Source organism: Leptodactylus fuscus, chromosome 5 (assembly GCF_031893055.1).
Source record: "Leptodactylus fuscus isolate aLepFus1 chromosome 5, aLepFus1.hap2, whole genome shotgun sequence".
Lineage (NCBI taxonomy): Eukaryota > Metazoa > Chordata > Amphibia > Anura > Leptodactylidae > Leptodactylus > Leptodactylus fuscus.
This window is the reverse complement of record NC_134269.1, coordinates 21,314,100-21,336,477: the sequence shown is the minus strand read 5'-3', so window position 1 is coordinate 21,336,477 and position 22,378 is coordinate 21,314,100. Positions and strand designations below refer to the sequence as shown.

At 46.9% G+C, this 22,378-nt stretch overlaps 1 protein-coding gene across 3 annotated transcripts; it reads left to right on the top strand.

Moving 5' to 3' along the window:
• Positions 1 to 212: 212 nt before the first annotated feature.
• ILF3 (interleukin enhancer binding factor 3) lies at positions 213 to 21,013 on the top strand. 3 transcript variants are annotated; one of them, XM_075272608.1, is made up of 20 exons: positions 213 to 353; positions 3,761 to 3,826; positions 4,373 to 4,602; positions 4,717 to 4,900; positions 5,153 to 5,300; positions 6,551 to 6,642; positions 7,074 to 7,169; positions 9,459 to 9,570; positions 9,650 to 9,747; positions 9,860 to 9,971; positions 10,085 to 10,195; positions 10,722 to 10,921; positions 11,005 to 11,145; positions 11,227 to 11,364; positions 11,948 to 12,121; positions 12,205 to 12,340; positions 12,431 to 12,490; positions 19,180 to 19,599; positions 19,690 to 19,806; positions 20,606 to 21,013. In XM_075272608.1, exons 2-20 carry the CDS (start codon positions 3,824 to 3,826, stop codon positions 20,737 to 20,739), a joined length of 2,706 nt encoding a protein of 901 aa, XP_075128709.1. In that variant the 5' UTR covers positions 213 to 353; positions 3,761 to 3,823; the 3' UTR covers positions 20,740 to 21,013. The 3 variants fall into 3 exon arrangements, with proteins under 3 accessions (XP_075128709.1, XP_075128711.1, XP_075128710.1); XM_075272610.1 differs by lacking the exons at positions 19,180 to 19,599; positions 19,690 to 19,806; positions 20,606 to 21,013 and adding an exon at positions 14,060 to 14,608 and having other exon boundaries at positions 4,720 to 4,900; XM_075272609.1 differs by lacking the exons at positions 19,180 to 19,599; positions 19,690 to 19,806; positions 20,606 to 21,013 and adding an exon at positions 14,060 to 14,608.
• Positions 21,014 to 22,378: the final 1,365 nt, after the last annotated feature.

Here is a 22,378-nt window from a genome sequence, read left to right as displayed (position 1 = left end):
CTGTTTCTCAATGGAGCCTCATTGTTCTCTAAAGCTAAAGCGTGATTAAGCCGCCATCTTGCGAGCAGCATCACCAATCCCCCTCAGCCAATCACAGCCGTCCTGCGTTCCAAGCCTCGACTGTGAATTCCTACCTCTCAATAGAAACCGGCAACGTCAACACCTAGTGGGCGGGGCTTACATCCCCCTATATATAGCCTTGCACACGGTCACTTTCGTTCTATCCCACCTTGCCGGGCGCTTCCATCCTTTCGCGCCAGTCTCTGCCGTCACGTGAGTGGGATTAGCCAATCGCGCTGCAGCTCCTCCTCCCACCGACCGTTTAGCTGCGCAGTCAGGCCGCACATCACCGGGTAAGTATGAAGCCGTCCAAGCGGTTTCATTCGGCGGTTTCTGCCGTAGTTCACATTAGACATTGCTTCCTTGTCGTAGTTCACATTAGACAGTCCTGTGTTCATTGCTTACGCCAGGCGGTTATAAGGTGGCTGCCGCCATTTTCTCTTGTGTGGAGCCGCCGCCATTTTGTCTGGTTCCGCCGGTATTGTCCGTCCGCCGCGGCGGGTTGTGTGTTTCTCTCGTCCTCTGGTCGTTGTTCGCTGCGGTCTGAGTTCTCTCTTGTGTAAGATGGCTGGCGGGGAGATGAGGCGGTGCGGGGTTTCCTCCTCAGGTTGCAGGGGCTTTGTCCTCGGCCATTGCTGTGTGTTCTCTCTCCATGGCCTCAGGACTTCGCCTGTTTCCTCCCCTCAGTACACGAGGCCACATGTGACATACATGTGCATGGCATGTGGTGCCATTGTGCAGGCTCACCTCTTAAAGGGACAGGCACCCAGAATAGCTATAGCGCTATATACCTGTATACCCCTCATAGGGGGATGTTTAACCCTTTATTGGACTGATGCCTCCTACCAGCATGGTGTATAAAGGGTTAAACTCATTGTCTACCTGATATTGCTGTCAGAGAGGTAATATCCGCTATCAGACTGTTTAAAGTCTCATAGGGGTAAGGGCTTGACCCCATTTGGTCGACCTCTGACCTTGCCTACGGCTTTGTTCACACCGGCCTCCATTGTGCTGCAGAATCCATTGGCCAGGTCCGGTGTTGCTGCAGATCTGCCGCAGCCTTCTCAGTCTGACTAGTTACCGGCGGGGGTGAGGGGACGTTCGTGATCGGATAGACTAATGCTACACACGGGGGGCCGTATACCCTAGACTGAATACAGAGAAGGGTACACAAGTTCATTAACCCATTAGGTGAACAGCAGAGCAGAGTCTTCTGCAGTCCTGGAGATGTATATAAGGGCAGGTTGCCTGTGTAACCCCATGTGCCCCCGGTTAGTGATGGGTGGGGGGTCCAGATAGTGATCAGATACTTAGAATGGACTGTGAGGAGGAGGGGGACCATGAGCACGCTGCTGTATAGGGCAGAGGCCTGATCGCTAGTCACATGGATCCCTGTGTACATCCTGTAGTGTATGAACAGTGTTCTATTCACCTCTATGGGGGTGTTTGTTTCGAGCACTGCACTTAGCACCTCCAGTGTCCATACAACACATTTATCTATGAGACTGTCCGTGCACGAATGGAAAGGCTCCATATAAAGAAATCTGTGACACTGATCTCTGAAAGCAGCTGCTCTTTTGTTCTCCTGGCTCCCGTAGACATAGATAGGAGTTATGGGAACGGCGTAGCACATGCACCATTGTTTCCATATCTCCAGGAGCTGCGTACACGGCTTGCTGCATGGTTTCTGTAATACGATGGGAGTTGTGGAAACTGCTGAACAGTCTCCAGATCTCTAAACCTCCTCTTGAGATGGGCGATTAGGGCTAGGCCCTTATCACTGGTCACAACAGGAGCGCCCTGGAGCTTGTCCTGGCAGAAGTCCTTGTTGCACATGATAATTGAGACCTAAGGAAAAGACCCAGGATGTTCAGGTCTCTTCCTTAGGCTGCTGACTGGTCTGAGTTACGTGCGGTGAGGACTTGTGTCCATACAACTCTGAAGATAGCACCACCTTTTGGAAAATGGCTAATAGTGTTCCCTATCAGTATGTCTGGAGTGTGAGCGGGAAACCCACAAACATGGGGAGAACATACAAACTCCTTGTAGATGTTGTCCTTGGCAGGATTTGAACCCAGGACTGCAGCACTGCAAGGCCACAATACTAACCACATACATACGCTCTTATAGGCATCCTATCAGTCAGACACTTTTTTTTTTTTTCTTTTTCTAGGTACCACGACAGAATAGCCTTAAGACAGGTTATTTTTCTCCTACCTTTCATCGTCTTCTCTACGCCACTGTTATATGTTCTTGTTTGTATACAAATGAACTCTCTCCAGTGACGCCTCCATCTTTGTCATCAGTGTCCTCTTCAGCGTCTTCTTCCAGTGGTGACTTGTAACTTCTAGTGCTGTGAGCTAATTTGCATACCAACAAGAACCAGGATATCTACGTAACGGCGGCGCGGAGAAGACGACGAAAGGTAGGAGGAGAATAGCCTTTCTTAAGGCTATTCAGACGTGGTACCTAGAGAAAGTGTCTGACTGATAGGATCCCTTTTAGATGCCTGGTTTTCCAGTATAATAGAATTATTTTTCCTTGGATGTATTCTTATCTCATGTGCTGAGGATGAGGGTCTGTCGGGGGGGTGGTCCTGCACCCCATCACTCGTCCAGTTTAAGCGCAAGTAGACAATAGCCTGTACTTAGCCAGCAGTAGGTTGGGTCTCTCTAATAATTTTGCACATATTACCCCAGTGCAGCTTTTAAGGCAGAATCGACTTCAAAATCTGCTTCAAATTCCACCCTGAGTCTGCCTGCCATTGTTTTCAATGAGATGCAGAGTCAGACACAGGAGGCTGAAAAAAAAGTCTCCTGCTGGTTCTGTCTGTATTGTGGCCAACTCTACTATAGAGGCCCCTGTGTCTGAGGCTTCTGCAGGGTAGTGGAGCTCAATCTGAAGACTGCTTTAAATCCTCCTTCCCTCCTACTGTGTGAACTTGCCCTAGCGGTCCCTTGGAGCAATGTCTGCCTTAACTGGGGTGTTAATACAGATATATTCTGGCAAGTAGGCTACATGTTGGTAAAGACGTCTAATGTCCCCAGCATTCCTCCTGCTATTCTGAGGCAGATAAGTAAATGTAGATTTTCTACTTCATGAAATAACATCCCATTAGCCCCCCTCCTTATCTCGCTGTCTTGGGTCCTCCTGAGTCATGGCCTCAAGGCTATTCCTATAACACAGCTCACCCTCTTGTTCCTCTCTGTTATTGCTGATGTCTCGCTTTATTGATGGTGGTTGGTGAGGTGGGGGTGGCTGCTGTAGCATTGACAATCCCTAAAATACATATTTCTTGTGACTAGTGTATTTTGTCTGGACCCTGCAGCCTTGCTCTGTCAAGGATTTTGGCAAACAGACCTTGAGGATGTTGTGACTGCTGTGGTTTTCCTACTTTACTGCAGACTTGCCTCCTGCAGTGTGAACATGGTTGTGTAGCTTCTGATCCTCTCTGCATTGGGGTGTTTGTTTCTAGTTGCCTGGCTCTGTGGCTGTCAGATTAATTTCTTCACCTTCATTGTCCTCCACATTAATGCATCTGGGCCTGGTAATCACCTTATATTGCAGGGTATTATTTTCAGGTTGCATTCACATTGGCACGGAGATGGTGCTTTGGAGGTCACAGTGGCTTTGTGAACGTCTGTGCTAAAAGTAGGATTGTGTGCGTCTTCCTCTGCTCACTTTGCGTTATTCTTTGCAGCTCTGCTCACTACCTGGGAAAGATCCTTAGCGTGTGAATATCCCATCCGAATAGACTGCAGCCATGGTGAGTAGTCGCGTCACTCCGAGTCAATGCCCTTTGTATCTGTGCTGTTAAAGAGGACTTATCACTGATTTGGGCACAGGCAGTTCTATATACTGCTGGAAAGCAGACAGTGCGCTGAATTCAGCGCATTCGGCTTTCCCGATCTGTGCCCCGGGTAAAGCGCTATTGGTCCCGGTACTGTAACGCTTTACAGTCAGAAGGGCGTTCCTGACAGTCAGTCAGGAACGTCCTTCTCCACAGCAGCGCCTATCGTGCTGTACAGTGTGAGCGGGGAGGAACTATCAGGAGGGGTGGGGGCGTTCCTCCCCGCTCACACTGTACAGCACGATAGGCGCTGCTGTGGAGAAGGACGTTCCTGACTGACTGTCAGGAACGCCCTTCTGACTGTAAAGCGTTACAGTACCGGGACCGATAGCGCTTTACCCGGGACACAGATCAGGAAAGCCGACAGTGCGCTGAATTCAGCAGTATATAGAACTGCCTGTGCCCAAAGTCATGAAAAGTCCTCTTTGAGATTAGGCCTAACGTCTTCCCTGACCCTTTCAGCGTCCCATGCGCATCTTCCTGAATGATGACCGCCATGTTATGGCAAAGCACTGCGTGGTGTATCCAACTCAAGAGGAGCTCGAGGCTGTCCAGAACATGGTGTCTCAAACAGAGAGGGCCCTGAAGGCTGTGTCAGACTGGATTGACCAGCAAGAAAAGGTTAACACTGGAGAAACTCCCCAACCAGAAACCGAAGTCCAGGAGGAAACTTCTGAAGAGGGCAAGGAAGGGTAAATATCCTCCTTGTATGCATTTACTATTGTTGGAAGCAAGTTTGTGGAGGTATTAGAGGTATATTATGGTGGCTAATGCGTTTTTGTTTTGTTTTTTTTCTTCTCCTTCAGTAGTGAATCAAAATCTGCTGAGAACTCTACACGGACTCTTCGTGGCGTGATGAGGGTTGGACTTGTTGCCAAAGGACTTCTATTGAAGGGCGATCTGGATCTGGAACTGGTTCTTCTATGCAAGGACAAACCCACCATCTCTCTCCTGAAGAAAGTCGCTGACAACCTTGTTGTACAGTTTGCCGTAAGTCAGTTTGTGGACTATAAGACTAGAGATGAGTACTGCTGTTTCGAATAGCACGCTCCCATAGGAATCAATGGACGCAGCCTGTGCTGGCATTTGGCCGCTTAAACCCCCTGCACGCTGGCTGCGTCCATTCATTCCTGTGGGAGTGTGCTATTCGAAACGGCAGTGTCGAATAGTACTTGCTCATCTCTATATAAGCCCTATATCTCCTACCTGTGAGTCTGTAGCATGACCTGTGCTTTCTCGTAGTCTGTTTCTGAGGAAAAGTACGATGTGGTTCCCAACATCCGAGAAGCTTCAATCGTCATTAAGAACTCCAAGGAGCCACAGCTGACTCTTAACATCCGCTTGACCTCTACTCTGGTCCGCGAGGAGGTGGAGAAGTTGAGTGCCGGAGGTACGTATGGCAGAGAAATGGCCATAACCGAACACTTGCCCTCCCCCCGTCCCTACCTATCCATCCCCCTCCCTCTCCTTCTGCCCCCTGCAGTCCCATATAATGTATATTACCCTTCCACATAATGAGATTTTCTGCACTTGAATGACTTAATCTGTAACAGCACTGGCTGATCAATCTATATACTGTAATACCCTCCCCCTTTCTGGGCCTTGCTGTCAAATGTCTTATAACTTAGTGGTGCCCTTTGTGGATATTACAGTCTCTGCATACAGCATGGACACGGCCTGCTTTGCTGTTGCCTGTAGGCCCTGTCGCTGCTGTATTCAGTTGTAGATGTATTTCTAGTATTTTTTTTGCATGATCTCTTAATAGTGGGCTGTATGTGTTGCAGCAAGAATATCTGAAGCCATCTCTTTATCCCTAAAGAGACTACTCAGCATGTTTAATTCCAGCGGGGACTTGCGTTTTGGATAGTCAGCCTGGCTCCATAGACTAACGTATATCTGTAAAGACTGTCCCAGTAAATGAGGGTAGCCTTATGTAAAAAGACAAAACCACCCTGGTCTTACGACATGGTCTTGCTGCAGCACAGACTCGTCCCAATATGTTGTGCTGCTTCTGATAATATATATTGCTATATGGTTCTGACATCTGATCACGTATCAAGACTTCTAGTTTGTCGATTTTCAGGGACGCTGGACCTTTGACCAACAGGACTCTCTCTGTCATGGGCTGTGGCCAGGGCAGTCGAGCTGGGTGGAAGGTTTAGTGCAGTCTCAGCCATCAGATGAACGATTCTATCTTTCTTCTTTTTATTATTTTCTTGATCTTTCCCTCTTGTGGCTTTAAAGCAGCATTCTGGCATTAGTTAGGATTTTCCGCACCACAATAAATTGCAATATGAACTTGAATGCGTTAACGGTTTCGATCCAAACCTGTTTCTTTTATCCAGTACCTTGCAGCCTTTGATGGCACCCTATGCAGACTGCTGCTTTATCGCATTAGGCATGTCAGTTTCTTAGCCTTGAGTATATTATATAGAGATGCTGCCAGATATATTTTGTTTTCGGGAGAGTGTGAGACTGGGGGACGCCCGATCTCTTCCTTTATTAGCACAGTGTGTTAGGGTGATATGTAAGCAGTAGTACAGAGAAGCCCCACTGCCCTCTGGAAGCTGCCTCATCCCCTGTCCAGCTGACAGACAACCCCTTGGTCAAACCGTGCCTTGTCTTCTTATCCATGAATAGAAACGCTATCAATCAGCGATCCTCCGGACGTTCTGGACAGGCAGAAATGCCTTGCTGCATTGGCGTCACTCCGACACGCCAAGTGGTTCCAGGTTTGCATTTTATTATTTCTGTCTTAAAAGTAGTAAATGCCATTTTATATATTTTATTTTTAATTTTAAATCAACTCACATGTTTGTAGAAGAATACTATTAAAGCAAACACCAGAGCAGTAGCTGTGCTGCAAAAAAAATGGCTCCTGCCACCTCGCAGGCAGCCGCTGAAGGGCGCAGTGACTACACCTCACAGGAATACATTATTCTGCTTAGATATTAGTTGCTGCTTTGTTCTAAGAGTAATTCTAGCATAACTACACTGTAATTGCTAATGTAACATACATAAGGCTTATCCTTAAACATAGCTTACATTTACCCTTGACAAAGTAGCACTATATGTCTTTAATTTTTTTTTTTTTTTTTTTTTTCTTTTTTCTGGCTTGTGTTGGTGTAACATTGAATACTAACCGGGGTTTTCCTTGTCTCAGGCTAGGGCAAATGGGCTTAAATCCTGCGTTATTGTAATCCGTGTGTTGCGAGATCTGTGCACCCGTGTTCCAACCTGGGAACCTTTAAGAGGATGGGTATGTATCTTCTGGATGTTCAATGCAGTTTTCTTTTGTATTAAAGGGATCCTAATATTAAAACTCTTATTTTTTTTTTTCCCTAACACGTAGGAATAGCCTTAACAAAACGCTATTCATCTCTACCTTTCGATGTCTTCTCCGCGCCGCCATTTGGATGAAATCCCGGCTTCCAAGTGCAAATGAGTTCTCTCACAGCACTGAGGGCGTCCCCAATGCTGTGAGAACTCTCCAGCACCGCCTCAATCTTCTTCATGCATCATCTTTAGGCACAGGCTTCAGAGCTCTAGGGCAAAGCTGACTGTGTATGCCTGCCGGCCACAAGAAAATGGCCACTTGCACTGTATTGTAAGCGACCATTTTCTTGTGACCAGCAGGCACGTGCAGTTGGCTTCGCCCTAGGCCTAGCAGTTTGAAGCCACTGCCGGAAGAAGACGCGAAGAGAGCCCGTTCCTGAAGAAGATGGAGACTTCTCTTGTAGCATTGGTGACACCCCCCAATGCTGTGAGAACTCATTTGCATACTGGTGAAAACCGGGATTTCTACTGAACGGAGGCCCGGAGAAGACTTTTAAAGGTAGCAGAAGAATAGACTTAAGAAAGGCTATTTCTATGTGTTGGGGACAAAAAAAAAATTGAGTTTCAATGGTGGGATCCTTTTCAAATGTTTTATGTAAAATTGTCCTTTTTTTTTTTTTTTTTTTTGAACCAGTCATTGAAGGTGGCATATTTATTACCTTCCTGCCTTTCCGATTTGCTATGTACAGTGTTGCATGACTGTGACCACTAGGGAGTCATATAAGCATATAAGGCCTGCCCATCACTGAAGATGTAAAAATTTAGAGAAAAGACCCTAAAGAGGACCTTTCACCACTTTTGGGCACATGCAGTGTTATATACTGCCGGAAAGCTGACAGTGCGCTGAGTTCAGCACACTGTCAGCTTTCCCGATCTGTGCCCGGTGTGAAGAGCTTACGGCCCGGTACCGTAGCTCTTCTATGGTCAGAAGGGCGTTCCTGACAGTTAGCCAGGAACGTCCTTCTGCCTCACGGCGCCAATCGTGCTGTACTGTGGAGCGGGGAGGAACGGCCCCCCCCCCCCCTCCATCTGCTCACACAGCTCGTCCATAGACGAGCATTATCAGGGAGGGGAGGGGGCGTTCCTCCCCGCTCCACAGTACAGCGCGATTGGCGCCGTGAGGCAGAAGGACGTTCCTGGCTAACTGTCAGGAACGCCCTTCTGACCATAGAAGAGCTACGGTACCGGGCCGTAAGCTCTTCACACCGGGCACAGATCGGGAAAGCTGACAGTGCGCTGAACTCAGCGCACTGTCAGCTTTCCGGCAGTATATAGAACTGCCTGTGGGAAAAATGATGAAAGGTCCTCTTTAAAAACAGGCAAAATAGCCTTGTCCTGAAAGTAGCTACAGGATAGCAAAAGTTTAAATGAGGTTTCCAAAACTTGTGTATCGGTGGCCTATCTAAGATTGGTCAATATGTGATCGGTGAGGACACAACCAAAGAGATTTCAGGTGATCATGGAGTGTTGTAACATCTTGTGCTGACGTCCTCTACATTAGTGACCTGATACCTCAGCGCTTCTAAGCTCTGGCCCTACACAAATCTATATTTGGTGAAGAGTCCACACTGCTCTCCCTAATGCTGCATACGCTTAGGCTGTGTGCGTGCCATGTGTGGGGCTCATCCTACACCCCCCACTATTAATATTATCTAGCTGTATGATAAAAAATCATTTTAAGGTCCAGGAAAAACCCTTGAATTTTTCCATTTAAGGTACTTGACACCCATGACAGTACTAAGCAATAGCAGCAGAAGCCATATGTAACTGTCCCTTCCTTCTGGCTGGGTATGGTGGTCCCAGTGATTGGACCCTTGCTGCTTATCTTATGGATAGGTAGTGTTTTTGGTACCCCACCTTTAATTAAAAACTACATTTTTGAATTGCTATGCAGACTACAGGATTACTGTTAGCATGGAAACATGCCTGAATTCTTCAAATAGTCCCTACTTTGTGCTAACATGTCTGGTATTACAGAAGAAGGTCTGATTTGCCGGGGGGGGGGGGGGGGGGTTATGACTATTGGGTTTGATTATCTGAATATTTAGCAAAACTGGTTCATTTCTCTTAGCACCTGGTATTGTTAAAGCTTGGCCATGGCCTTTTAATATAAATCCACTCCCTACATGTAACCTTAGCCATAGTCTCTGGTTCTGTACTGTATGCTTGGCATATATAACTTTTCCTAATTCTTTCCTTCGTTCCTCTTCAGCCTCTTGAGCTGCTATGTGAAAAGGCTATTGGCACCGCCAACCGACCTATGGCTGCTGGTGAAGCTTTCAGGAGGGTCCTTGAATGCCTCAGCTCTGGAATCTTAATGCCAGGTCAGTGGGCTTTTCCTTAAGGCGATTACAGCTTGGGACTCTAATAAAATGCATGCCCTGACTGTATCAAATATTACAGATGGTCCCGGCTTGTACGATCCTTGTGAAAAAGAAGCTACAGATGCGCTCGGACACCTAGAAAGACAGCAACGGGAGGACATAACCCACAGTGCTCAGGTATGGGACCCCCTGGCTTGGTTGACTTGTCTCTATACCTAAAGAGGGCACTTGTCTTGTCGTTGCCGGATTTAATATCTAGTATTTCTCAACTTTTATCCTTACTTTACAGCACGCTCTTAGACTTGCAGCGTTTGGCCAGCTACACAAAGTTTTGGGTATGGACTCTTTACCCTCAAAGTTGCCTAAAAAGTCAAAACCAGAGCCCGCCATTGACTATACAGGTATGTAACTGGCTGCTTCCCTCTGGAACCAGGCTTGGTTTTGCCTCTGGTGGCATGTATGGTTCTAGCACTGCATTGTATTGAATTGACACTAGTTTACCTTTGTCTTACAGTCCAGATTCCCCCCAGCACCACCTATGTTATACCAGCCCTGAAACGACCCATGGAGGAGGACGGAGAGGACAAATCGCCAAGTAAGAAGAAAAAGAAGATTCAGAAGAAAGGTATTTGAGTGGTGTTAGGCAGGGTGCTACTAGTGCATGGAAACCTTTTGTAGCTCTCACGGCTAAACTTTATTATAGCAGGTATTTCCCAAAGTGTGAACCCAAACGCTTTGGCTAAGAACTGCAGGTCACCTCTGGTCAGGAGGTATCGATCCAGGGCTCCTGCAATGAATTTGGATGCCATGTCTCAATACATCATGGCAGCTGAAATATAGTGTTAGTTGCAGGGTAGACCTGTAGTTCTAGTGTAGCTATACATTGGGACAGAACGTGTGGGATCCATGCTTGGTTAAATGGGTGCAGCGCTCTGTGACGAAGTGCCAGCACTTGAGGTCTGTCCCTAGCCCCCCCCACCTTTAGTCTTATCCATATGGGACAGTGTTGGCACTTAAAGCATACCTTCCATTATAGAACTTTTATATTGATAGTTTAATGTAGAACGCTTAGAAGTGTCTCTATAATCGGAGGTACGCTTTAGGTCACTCCTTGGCGTAAGAAGCTGAGGTAAACATGTATTTCTGTACAGATGAGAAGAGCGAGCCTCCCCAAGCCATGAACGCCCTGATGAGGCTAAACCAGCTGAAGCCAGGCCTGCAGTACAAGCTGATCTCTCAGACAGGACCTGTCCACGCACCCGTCTTCACCATGTCTGTGGAAGTAGATGACAAGACCTTCGAGGCCTCAGGACCTTCCAAGAAGACTGCTAAGCTCCATGTTGCAGTTAAGGTATGTACATTGGATGTGATGACTTACGGCGGTCAGTCTGTCGTTCCTGTATGACAGAATAACTGAGCCTGTCTTAACTTTAGGTTTTGCAAGACATGGGACTTCCGACTGGAATCGAAGAGAAAGAGGAAGGCTCTGAAGAGACTGAGCAGAAGCCGGTGGTCCAGACCCAAGCCCAGAATGACTCTGCACAGGGCGATGCTTCCGCCGCAGACCAGGCAGAGGTAATACTATTGTGTCTGTCAGGAAGACTCCTCTTAAATCTTTACTTCTGTATCGGATACTGAGTGTTTTATGCATTTTAGAGCGCTAAACAGCAAGGTCCTATACTCACAAAGCATGGCAAGAATCCAGTCATGGAGCTGAACGAAAAGAGGCGAGGACTGAAGTACGAGCTTATCTCCGAGACGGGTGGCAGCCACGACAAACGATTTGTCATGGAGGTAACTATCATGTAAAGACTGAGCGGATGTCGGACTTTTTTTTTTTTTTTTTTTTTTTTTTTTTTTTTACTGATCCGTCACTCGGTGTATGCTAGGTGCTCAGAAAGGAATCTCACCGCCATAATCCAGAGAACGAGGTATTTCTGGCACTCAAGATGGATGTTTGGATGCCTGCAATAAACGCATAAAAAACATCCATCTTGAGTGCCAGAAATGCCTTGTTCTCTGGACATCAGCTGGTGTTAGACCTGTAATGGGGCACCCAAAGTATGATCCCTCATGTATCTGACTAGGCCTTCTGACTCCATCAGCAGACTTCAAGCCAGATTAGTAATGTGTAGTGTAAACCCATCCCCCCCCCCACTGGCATGTTATACACTAGAATTAAAAGCCTCTTAATCCTGCTGCACTATGGGAGGTCCTGCATGTCGGACTACTGTAGACTTGTGCAGTAAAAGGGCCACGTACAGATAAGACAGCGTGGATGGAATGGTAAATGCCCTCCACCACACACAGCTGAACATGGCATTGGTAAACTTCTCTCTTCTCATTGCGTCTTACCAATGCTTCCTTATCTTCACAGGTGGAAGTAGATAATGTGAAATTCCAAGGCTCCGGATCCAACAAGAAGGTGGCCAAGGCCTACGCTGCGCTGGCCGCATTAGAAAAACTCTTTCCAGATTACATGACCTTCACAGAAGCTCCCAAGAAGAAGCGACCACCAATGATGCCAAGAGGTGGCCCCAGAGGAGGAAAAGTAAGACTCTTGTAAATGGAGCTCTCTAGATCATTCCTCTCTGTAATGCTGCTCCTAACTGAATGTAAACCTTCTATCCACAGCATAACCAGGGCTTCGGCATGATGTACAGTGAAGTCCCACCACCCCAAGGCATGCGAGGCCGTGGGCGGGGAGGCATGAATCGTGGCAGGGGAAGGGGACGCGGCTTTGGTGGCAATCACGGTTACATGAATTCAGGTAAGGCGCATACTAATGCATTTACATAAGGATTATAGCTGATGCTTGTCTGCCTTAGACATACTTATAAGCTTCCTTCTTGTTCTATAGGTGGCTATGGGGGATATGGAGGAAACTACAACTATCAAACTTCCGCAACGGCTGGATACAGTAAGTGTTGTGCTGGATACAACAACCATACAGGCAGTACAATGTAATCGTGTGCACTAAGGCAGGACCTTCACTTAAAGGGGTACGTCAGATTACCTGATGGCTAGTCATCCTATAGGCACCCCTTAAGTCAGGTAAACTTTGTTTGCCGCCTTTTGCAGAAGAGTGGCTGGCTGGGATCTTCAGAGTCCGCCACATTCAGTAAAAGCACTTGAGTGCAGTTGGTTCTGGGCAATGTGATCAATGGTTTTGCTGTATTTTTTTGGGGACAGCTTTGCAGTCCTTCCACCTGGTAACATACACTTCCAAGCGTGACTGGAACAAGAAGGCATCACTCTTGTGTATTTTTTTTATTTTTTTTCAACTTTACCGCCAGAGATCTCTCCCTTCCCCCACTTCCTCTAAAGGCAGGGTACAGTAACACACCATTAATCCTACGGGACAGGAATCCTTCTGGAAAGGCCACTTCTGTCACATCCAAGAGAACCAAACGACTTGTAGACACGTTACTGCACTTTATTACATCCATTGTCTATCGCTACGTGTTCAGTTTCCCTTTGCATATTGAGGTTGGACACGAGAGCAGCCGAATATGCAAACGTCAACTGGTTCAATGTGGAACTAGCTAAAATAAGCTGCTTTTAGGGAGATGTTCACACGGCTAACTTGTTGCAGAAGTTTCTGAAACTGACCCGCTTGGTGAATAGCGTTCCTGAAAGTAATCCCATTCAGGTGTATGGAACGTCTGCAATCAATCCGCCGCATGTGAACGCTTCCCAAACTGTTAAGCATACTCTGACAGAAGCTCTTTCATGTGATGCGTCGTGTGGTTGCACCTTCTAGTAAAACCACATAGACCTTGACCTATGGAGCCTCTGTCACCGTATCCATGTCTTATGCTACACTATAGTACAAGGAGCAGCTTGTGTTGGTTGGCTTTTAAAGTCTGCCCCGTCGTCACATCTTAGAAGCCGTCCTCATTTCTTCTGGCGGACTCTGTACGGTTTCATTTCACCAGGAATGGCAGGTCTTGCTCGGCTAGGCCGTGGTTACAGGACAACTAAGATCGCATGGTCAATGCAGGTTACCAGGTCGCCAGTTTTGGGTGTGATAGAGCGATCTTTTGTTGACTACATGTAGCCATAGCCTATACCGGTGATCTTGCTGGTTCCTGGTGGACGGGGACTTCTTCGTGTACCGGTCCAGCCCTCATGGCGACTTTTCTCTGATGTGCCGACACTGGGTATACTTTACAGAGCAGATGTCTATCTGGTAATAATGTGCGTTAATTCTGTCGGACCTTTTTACATTTCTCTGCTTTGGTTTAGCGGTGTGAGATCTCTCCTCACACTCCCAAGTTGAGTATAGACTTAAAAACCCTTCCTCCCGTCGCCTAGCACCCCTTCCCACTGGAGGAGTCCCCCACTCGTGGGGGGAGACAGGAGCAGAGAAATCTAAAAAAAAAAAAAAAAAAAAACAAAAAAAACTTGCAGTGAAATAATCTGGCACAATGGCCGATCTACAGAGGATTCTAATTTTATTTCTCTCTGCTGTCTCCCCCTTTTGTAGGTGACTTTTTCACAGACTGCTACGGTTATCATGATTTTGCATCCGCTTAGACCATCTATAGCGTTATTGCGCCCAACCCTCTCAAAAACCCACAAACCAGCTCTTTACTCCTGACTGTCTTGAGCTCCACAAGATGAAAGCTCTGCTGTACCTTTTTACTTTTTTTTGTTTTTTTCCACATGCATATTTTTTTGGGAACTGTTCACTTCAAGCTTACAGACCGTAGCCCGCAGCATTGTAAAAAAAAAAAAAAAAAAAAAAAAAAAAAAAAATTGTGCAGTTTTTGAGCCTTTACTTGAGAACTTTTCACAAGTGGAACTTTGTTTTACTCAAGTCAGCGGTTGACGTGTCACTTGGCCAGTCATTTTCTCTGGATGTTGCCCTTTTATCATGGAGACCCTATCCCCCCTCTGGGCAGATTTTATTTTATTTTTTTTTACTACTACTTGGTGGTTTTTATTGTCCGAAACTTGCAGTTTTTAATTTGCGTGTTCATAATGTTTTAATAAATCTTGTATAAACTACTGTGGAAAGTGGCACTTGTCGTAATAGTGGTGTGGTCTCACTGGGTTATGCACACGCCTATGTACTACACTATATGGCAGTACAGGTTTTTATTTATTTTCCAGTGCAGGGATTCTGTTCCTCTATAGGATTCATTAAGGGCCAAAAACCTAGTCAAGGTACCGTATATACTCAAGTATAAGCCGACTTTCAGCACAGTTTTTAGGCTGAAAAAGCCTCCCCCTCGGCTTATACTCGAGTCAGGATCCACGGAGCACAGAAACTTAAAGAACCTGCATAAATTAAATGGAGGGGTCCTTTAGTGCTGCTCCTCTGTGATTGGCTTGTCATGTAAGGTCACGTGACTGTCATCAAAGGTCCCGTAGAAACTAGAATGTAACATCGGCAGATAAGTCAGTGGCCAGGATTCATTGTGTCTTATAGAAGATGTCTGTCGTATGGAGGAGAGGAAGTGACAGTAACACGCAGGTACCTGCTGGGGTTACTATTCCTAGTAATGTCAGGCATTTGGGGTTATTAATCTAGTTTCACTAACTCCATGTGCCTCACATTACTAGACGTTAACCCCATCATGTCCCTCGTATTAACCCCTGTGTGCCCCATATAAGGGTTACTAATATGTGAGACACATGGGGGTACTAATAAAGGACCTTAATTATGAAGATACCGAATTATTACCTCCATATGTCTCACATATCTAACTCTTACAAGGCACACAGGGGATTATGAAGCTGTAATGCACATGACCAGACTTTTTCTGCAATGATGGATTTCCAAACCAGGCTTCTACTCGAGTCAATAAGTTTTCATTTTTTTTTGTGGTAAAATTAGAGGCCTCGGCTTATACTTGAGTATATACGGTAAGTTGTAGAAGTGTAAAACTATTCAGGTTAGTTCCATATTGGCAAACTAAAGATTATCAGTCCTGATTTAGAATGAAGCTCTAGTCCTGAGCAGCAATACAAAGTGTTCCTGGTCTTCTCTAGGCCTACGATACCCCTGTGGCCTCCTAGTCGGTAAGTATTGTGGCTGTGTGTAATGTATCTCAGCTGCCACATGACCATGTGATCTCTATGGTGTTGAGCTGCACGTCCTACATGTGGGTCACTACATTGGAGACCACTTGGTGGATTCATTTGGACTATAGCTGTACCTCAAACACTTAGTGGCCCTCTGGGGTTCAGACTCAATTGATCCTGAGGGTAGGTTGTGAATTGTGATCTCCACTTAGCACATTGACAGCAATAATAGCATGTGGCCCCCACTCCATACTGTGATTCTAGCGGTGGTAAGAGTCAGTCCAGCCGATATATCCTGAGGGTGGGATATCTGTTTCTAAATTGTAGAAAACTTTCCGACTGCATCCCCGGAGCAGGATAGTCCTGTAGTGGCGTCCTGTCTTCTGCCTTAGTATTGGCTATGGCACCTCTCACTGTATGTTCGGATGCCATACTGGAGGAATATGAAGATTGGTGATGAGCAAGTACTATTCAATCGAATACAGTGCTGGTATAGGAATGCATGTAATTAGCTGAACACCAAGGGGTTAAACGCATCGACTATTCAAAGCGTGTAACCCCTTGGTGTTTGGCCGATGACTCGTATTCCTATGCCGGCGAGGTATTTGAATACTTCTCACTCATCACTAATGAAGATGGCAGGACTTTCTCTATTGGTGTGGTATGGAGGTAAAGGGCTGCTAATTCTCGAGGTCAAAGCTTATCTACCACTTCTGTATTCATTGACTTCTGTAGGCCATAACTTTAGTTACTGTACCTTTTTTATTAGGGTTTTTTTCATGGGTCTTATTGTTGGTGGCACAAACTGAATGACGGAAAGGGAAAATTTGTCTGCCCAAAACTGAAGACCCTGTAGAATAGAATGGGGTTCGACAGGTTTCTCCACCAATTTCAACAAAAATTGTTTGAGTCCTGTAGGATTCTACTCTGCCGACTTAAGCAAAATCTTGGGTGGATTTGCCGGAAGGCTTGTGACCCTAACATAAGCTGCTAACATAATGGTATGCTGCCACGGTGTACCTGAAATTGCTGCGACACCATTATGCTTAAGGGATATCCTATCCATTGGTCACGTGGTGATGCTACATCTTGATCCCATTAAAATGAATGATGCAAAGCTGCTGCATGGCCCTGTGACCAATGGACACTATCACTTCCTGAGAAGTAGAAATGGGGGTGACCCCTTTTATCTAAGACATCTGGTTAGCAGCTTTCCTTTAAAATAGAATACCCCCCAGCCGGTAAAGAGGTAACAGTCACTTAAAGGGGTTGTCTAAGACAACACTGGTCATAATGTAGTGTGTGACTTCAGGGCTGGCACCCGGACACTGTGCCAATAATCTGGGCTGAGGAAGCGGTTTCTGGACATGGAGCATACTCCTCTCCTATTCAGTAGGTGCTGCAGTTCTCCAGATCCACCACTAGGACTGTATGCACACTGTCTACTAGCACGCTCTGGTTTTCAGAATGGTGTCAGTGTTGATCTGGGGAGGGGGGGGGAGGTCACAGTTGAGGTCACAGTTGAGGTCACAGTTGAGGTCACAGTTGAGGTCACAGTTGAGGTCACAGTTGAGGTCACAGTTGAGGTCACAGTTGAGGTCACAGTTGAGGTCACAGTTGAGGTCACAGTTGAGGTCACATACTGATGACCTAGTCTGTACACGGGTCATCAATGTGCTAAAGTGATCTGGGGCCAGAAAACCATCAATTTAAGGCTCAGACGACCCCAGCGCTAGTCACTGTCAGGCTGGGACAATGTGGTTAACTTGGTAATGGGTCTCTCAGGGAGTAGGGGGAGAGGGTCTGGTTATAACTGTGCTCAGTTCTGGGTCTTCAGGTGGTTTTCCTTATGAGGTGACTTTATTGACCTTAAGGCCAAGGCCCCACAGGACGACCCATGGCAATAAAGCACGGGGGGGGGGAGAAACGCGGTGGCAACACATCGTGGTTCTTCCGTTGCGTTTTAAACTTCATGGTGTCTTCCTTTGGACTTTGTTACAATTATTATATCTATGGGGAAACTGACTGTTTCCATAAATATAATTGACATGCTGAGATTTCCAAAATCGTGGCAGTCTTGGAGCTTGTAATGTGTGTCCACACCATGGTTTTTACCGCAAAGTGGGTATGGGTTGCGCTAGAATCCCGTCCACTTTGCACTTGTTATAAAAACACTGCAATTTTTTTCCACTATGACCCAGTCAGTTTTTGTCCCGGCCTTAAGGGGACAACACCAGAACTTCAGCTAAGCTGGAAGTAAAAGCAATGTGCAGGACTTTATCATAGCCGCTTTCTTCCTCTCAGGAGTGACCTGCTGCAGTTTGGGCCTGCTCTCTTCCATGGCACTGCACTGAGCTGTAGCTTTGCCATGTGACCATGGACATGAGGTCACTTGCGGAGAATAAAGCGGCCAGGTTTTCTAGTCCTGCACAACTTTGGCTTCACCTGAAAACGTGATTGATTGGATCTGTTTAACTCTAATAGTGACTAGGTGTGGGGTTGTGATGGTGCAGACAGTGTGTATAGACCAGGCTTCTAGCTGTAGTACACTACTGATCATGGTGGAGCTCAGTCTAATGACCTCAGCCCTTAATATCGAGTCCCTTTAATGCTGGTTCCAGCATAGTGGTCAGTATAAGGAGCTGCAATGACTGAGTAACTTGTACTGCTCCCCACATCTGCTTCAAGTCAAGACTAAACTACTGTGCACTTACCTGTAAGTCCGCTACACTCTCTCCTACATATGGATGGCATGGTGGTCATGGCCATAAACTACTTAATTGTGTGGGTTAAGCCATGTCCCCATCTCAGTAGTCCTAGATCCGGGGAGGCTCCATCTGCTGCCAGGAATGGGCCCTGAGGTGGGTGGACATGGCTGATCTCCCAAGCCATATGTACAATGGTTCTAAATACTATAAAGGTTCACGATTATAGAAATTGTAACCTTTCAGGACCATATTTGTTACCCATTCCCTTCTGGTCCTCCGCTGTCATGTGATCAGCACAGACTCACCAACTGGTAGCAATTCACGTGAATGGCAAGTCAATTTTATAGTCTCTCCTTTTGGACGTCCTGTAAGGCTCTTCCAGGGGGTAGAGAAGCTCTGCACATAGTTGGAGAAGCTTTGGGTGGGTTCACACTACTTGTTTGCTGAAGACCTGAGTTCTCACACTTGTTACTCTGCAGACTGCTGGTAAACTCTGGCTTACTGACGTGATATACATATACTAAACCCTGCTGATCTGCAGTAATAAAGCTTGTACTGCTGGTCACATGACACAGCTGAGGACCACAAGGTGGCCCAGTATCTAGAAGACATCTGTGCTACAATACTGGGCCAGACACAGCTTTTCTTCATTGGATCAAAGCCTGGGGCTAGACGCTGCCTGTCTGTAAATGATTTGGTGTTGGGGATCCATCAGGCCAGACAGGGTCATAACACCGTCCAGCTGTAGCTTCTGGGTCACTGCCTATTTGTATATCCAGCTGTCAGGAGGTATCGGCTTCTCTTGCATTGTACAGGTTGGTCACATGTCACTGCAGTCCTAACAATTGCTCCTTCTTTCTCTTTGCAGGCCAGTTCTACAGCAACGGAGGCGGCTCTGGTAATGCCGGGGGTGGCGCTGGCTCTGGGGGCTACAGCTCCTACTACCAAGGGGAAGGTTACTCTGCACCAGCTCCTGCTAAACCCTTTGTGAACAAGAAACCTCCAGCACAACAGCAACAGCAGCCGCCACAACAGCAGCAGCAACAGCCGCCCCCATCTCAGCAGCAGCAGCCCCCAGCACAGCAGCATTCAGGTGCTCCCAACAAGCAGTCCTATAACCAGGGCTATCAGGCACACCAGGCCCAGTCACAGCAAGGCTACAACCAGAGCCAGTATGGAGGCTACGGGCCACCACAGAAGCAAAAGGGAGGCTACAACCAAGCATCTCAGGGAGCTGGCGGAGGCTCCTACTCCTACTCCAACTCTTACAGTGGCGGAGCAGCTTCAGGTAAGACTAGATGGGCTGGATCAGCGTCTCCGGTGTGGCGGGTTATTCTGATTCCTCTGTCTGGAGTTGACTCTTGCTATTCTTTCCTAGGTTATACCGGTGGTGACGGTGCTGGTGGTAGAGGTGGCAATTCATACACTGCTCCAAGTGCTGGTGGCTACAACGCCGGAACCAACTATGGTGGTGCCAACAATACCTCATACCAAGGTAAGGGTTCTGGTGTTTATAAAGGCCCCTAATCCCAGAACAAACCAGATTAGGATCTAGCATTATAGGTTTGGGTGAGGAAATGTCTCTGCCTGTATATGGCTCCGCGCTCTTGTGCTGTACAGTATAGGACACTGGAGCAAGCAGGCAGGGACTCCAATCTACTTACAGCACATGGAGCGAGCGCCTCTCAACTAGGTTTGGACTCATGTAGAGACTGGATTTTCCAGTACAGATTGCCGCATGTGCGTGGGACCATATCAATCTGTACTTGGGTAACATTATCGATCTACGTGGTTGGTTATACTCTGTGGCAGAAGCCTACTGGAATATCAACTGATCACAGACATTAGTGAATGGTGCATGAGATCAGGTCTTTCACGCCCACCCCACTACAAAGGAGCGGACTGTTATTCATGTGCGCTGCAACCTCTTTACGGCACTCTTCATTTCACATTTTCTATCTGGTATGGTTTCTACCATCTTATTGCAGCTCTGCCTTTACAGGGTTGTGTGCAGTACCAGCCACAGCCACTACAGAATGTGGCACTGTGCCAGTTAATGATTGGGTTGCAGGGTTCGCACAGCTGATCATAGGGAGTGACTGTAGATAGTGTCTTGTGGCCATACACAGCACTAAATATCCTTCAGAGTTCCCAATATTCTGTGCCCTTACCAAGGGTGTGTGGTCACGTGACTTCTATCTGCAGCCATCCTGGTGGGACTGAAGACTTTCATATGCCATATCCTATAATTTTGTAAAGGATCCCTTTTAACGTCGTCTTTCCTTCCTCTGTAGGATACACACAGTCCACTTACAATCAAGGTCCCGGTCAGAACTACAGCGCCCCCGGCTCCTATCAGCAACCCCAAGGAGGCACCGGAAACTACGGCAGGAATGCGGATCACAGCATGAATTACCAATACAGATAGACTCTAGTCCTACCCCACCCCCCTCCTCTGCTGCCCCCCCCCCCCCACCCTGCCCCTAATTCTGTGAAGTGACTTATCAAGCTTATGTATTTTAATGCGTTAGTGTTTTCAACTTCATGTTGCATATTTGTTTCGTTTTTTTTGTTCCTGTTTTATAAGTGAAGATTTTATTTTAAGACAGTGGGATGTGTCAAAAGGGTTTTTGGTATGTCTCGTTTCATTCAGGCGTTACTGGAGTGAGCCGAAACATTAAAATAAAAAAAATTTAAACTAACTTTATTAAGTATGTTACATCAAGGCCAACAATTGATGGGGCAGAAGTGGGGTCTGACCTGTATTGGAACCACAACTCCCAGCATGATGGCTTCCATGATAGACTTAGATGAACACCCCAAGGCTTAGACCTTATAGGTTAGGTTGTCACACCATTCACGTTATACATGGAAGAACCTGACTCCTGTCCTTGGTCCTCTTCACACATTGGACTATAAAAAGCCAAGATCCAAGGTATGGTCCGAACACTTTGGTGACTAGAAAATGATGAAAGACTTTTCTTATAAAGTCTCCTTGTCCTGTGGGCTGATCAGTGGGGGCACTGGTCTATTGCTTCATACAGGGGGGTATGAAGCAAATTTGGCATTGCTCGCAGTAGATTGCAGATTAGTACTAGGCACACCCAAAGACTTGAACGGAGCAGCAGCCTGTTCTAGCTGGGGGATGTTTGTCAGGGATCCCTGGACTTGCCCCATCACTAATCTGGAACCTGGTCCCACTTGGAGAAGGCTATAAATTCTGTTCCTGATGCCACAAGTGTACGGGGTTTCTCTACACTTCCTCTGGACTCTTTAAGTGCTGTATCTAAAGCCTCGTTCATATCTGCATTTTGTTACGTCAGGGGGAGTCCGCATAGGGACCGACACCCCCCCCCCCCCCCCCCCACCAAACAGCATACAGTACGCAACTGCAAGCGGTGTGCCAGTGAAAGCACATGGACCCCATAGACTATAATGGGGTCCTTGTGCTTGCCACCAGATCTCCACAGGGATCATGCAGACAGGCAAGTAGTTCATAATCTACTTTCTTGCCTGCATGATTCGTGCGGGCAGCGTGTGACCAGCACACGGACCCTATTATAATCTATGGGGTCCATGTGCTTTTACTGCACAGCGCTTGCATTTGCGGTCGGTATTCTATTTGGGGGTCCCCATGCAGACTCTCAACAGAATACTGAACGCCTAACTACGATGTGAACAAAAGGTCAGGGGTCCAGACTGGGTCTTAACCTGGGCCATATCATTGGAACCAGCACCCATCTGTCACTCTGCCTCCTTCCTCTCCCACTTTTCGAGGTGGTTGTCTGTACTACAGAGACTGGACAAATAAGTCAGACCCCCCCCCCCCCCCATACTTCAGGGAGCTACCTGTGAATGTGGAAGATACAGGAAGCAAAGCAACGTGGGATAGGCTGGGTACTGGTTCTGCTACCCAGGATCAGAATCACAAAGTCTAGTGCTTTAAATCCCTGGATAAAACAAAAATAAACTCCCTTTAAACTGTGAGAACAGAATGCAGCCTTGGGCGATCCGGTCACTTCAGTTTTTAGCATAAGCTGCCATGTGTGTAACCATCTCTGGTCTTT

Excerpts from the sequence above, each read along its gene's own strand:
- ILF3 (XM_075272608.1), top strand. Across the intron at positions 5,301-6,550 it reads GGAGAAGTTGAGTGCCGGAG|AAACGCTATCAATCAGCGAT; the intron begins GTACGTATGGCA and ends ATCCATGAATAG. Across the intron at positions 9,748-9,859 it reads ACATAACCCACAGTGCTCAG|CACGCTCTTAGACTTGCAGC; the intron begins GTATGGGACCCC and ends CTTACTTTACAG.